This window comes from Myotis davidii, unplaced genomic scaffold, assembly GCF_000327345.1.
Source record: "Myotis davidii unplaced genomic scaffold, ASM32734v1 scaffold736, whole genome shotgun sequence".
NCBI lineage: Eukaryota > Metazoa > Chordata > Mammalia > Chiroptera > Vespertilionidae > Myotis > Myotis davidii.
Genome location: NW_006287431.1, coordinates 273,201 through 274,848, shown reverse-complemented (window position 1 = coordinate 274,848; position 1,648 = coordinate 273,201). Strand labels below are relative to the sequence as shown.

The 1,648-nt window shown below is 60.0% G+C and overlaps 1 protein-coding gene across 1 annotated transcript in view; it reads left to right on the top strand.

Annotated features, from left to right (window-relative positions):
• Positions 1 to 1,648, top strand: part of SPTBN4 (spectrin beta, non-erythrocytic 4) — a 75,984-nt gene that overhangs the window by 70,391 nt on the left and 3,945 nt on the right. Inside the window, 1 exon segment of the mRNA XM_015560940.1 lies at positions 971 to 1,264. Coding sequence (XP_015416426.1) covers positions 971 to 1,264 — 294 coding nt within the window.

The window sequence follows — 1,648 nt, the reverse complement described above, 5'->3', positions numbered from 1 at the left end:
GCCCTGGGAGGGGGAGCCATGGCATCCGTTCTGCAGAGATGTAGCCTGAGCCTCAGAGAGGGCAGGGGCGGCCTTTGTCCCGCAGCCACGGAAGCAAAGGACAGTTAACCAGTGTTTTAGCGAATCAGTCCCATCAGCTGTGTCCCCGCAAAGAGGTCTTTGGGTCAAATATATTTCAGTGACAATAACTTTATTTTTAACTTTATTTTTTATATTTTTATTTATTTCAGAGAGGAAGGGAGAGAGAGAGAGAGAGAGAGAGAGAGACAGACAGACAGACAGACATCAATGAGGAGATAAAAATCATCTGCTGCCTTCCAACCGCAACCTGGGCTTGTGCTCTTGACCAGAATCGAACTCAGGACCCTTTGGTCCACAGGCCAGGCTCTATCCACTGAGCCAGACCCAGTGACCATGACTTCTTGATCCCTTTTTTTTCTTTAATATATTGTATTGATTTTTTAGAGAGAGGAAGGGAGAGGGATAGAGAGTTAGAAGCATCAATGAGAGAGAAACATGGATCAGCTGCTTCCTGCACACCCCCTACTGGGGATGTGCCCGCAACCAAGGTACATGCCCTTGACCAGAATCGAACCTGGGACCCTTCAGTTCGCAGGCCGACGCTCTGTCCACTGAGCCAGACCCGCCGGGGCAGTGGCCGTGACTTCTCGGCCCTTCTTAAAGCTTGCATTCCGTGAACATTTGCTGAGAGCCTGCCCTGTGTGTGGCACGTGCTGGGCAGAGCAGGATGAAGCGTGCCTTCGCCAGGAAGCCCTCGCCTTGCTTCTGTGGGGCTCACCGTCCCGTGGGGGAACCAGCGCATCCCCGACAGTGATGAGGACCGGAGTGGCCAGGCTGGAATGGGAGCCGGGGGCTGGGAGTCAGGAGGGGGTGGGGAGAGGCCACAGGAGTCCAAAGGCTGGAAAGGGTTCGTTTGCATGTTGCTCGTTCTGTTGCTTAAAACTCCAAGCGGGGAGAGGCTCCGTCCTCCGTCCGCAGCCGTGTCCGGAGCCGCGGTGCTGTGCGGGCCAACGCCGGGCGGCAGCGCCGGAGCGGATGGGGCCAGCATCCTGGGCTGAGCGACCGCGACTGTCCGGCCCCCAGGCGGGTCCTGGAGGAAAGGCACGAGCCCCATTGGTCTTTCTGCCCCGCCCCCAGGAAGGCCACCCTGGCGGACATTGTGGAGCAGCTGCAGGAGAGGGAGGCGGGACCAGGGCTCCCTGCGGGGGTAAGTGGAGCCTTGGATGGCGACTCAGAGCGCGAGGTCGGGGTCCCGGAAACACCAGTGCCTGGCCCTGGGCACCCCCCCCTTTGGACCCTGCAGAGAGGCTCTCAGGGGACTGAGATGCCCCCTAATTTCTACTCCTACCCCTACACTCACCCCAGTCTCCCCACACCTGCCAGCGGGGGTCCCAAGCGCTCTGGTAGACAGCCACGCGGAGAGAAGCCTAGACCTCCTACAGACATCGGGGACACCCCCTGCCTGCACCCGCCTTCATGCCCCTCCTCCCCAAGATCCAAGGAACTCCAAACCGCGGGAGTCCTCGCAGGCTCTCCCCAAGGCCCGCGGGCCCCAGGAGCTGACCTCCCGCCCTGACGTCCGCCCATACGCGCCTCCGAGACACTCGGCCCTGCGCTCAGATGGGCC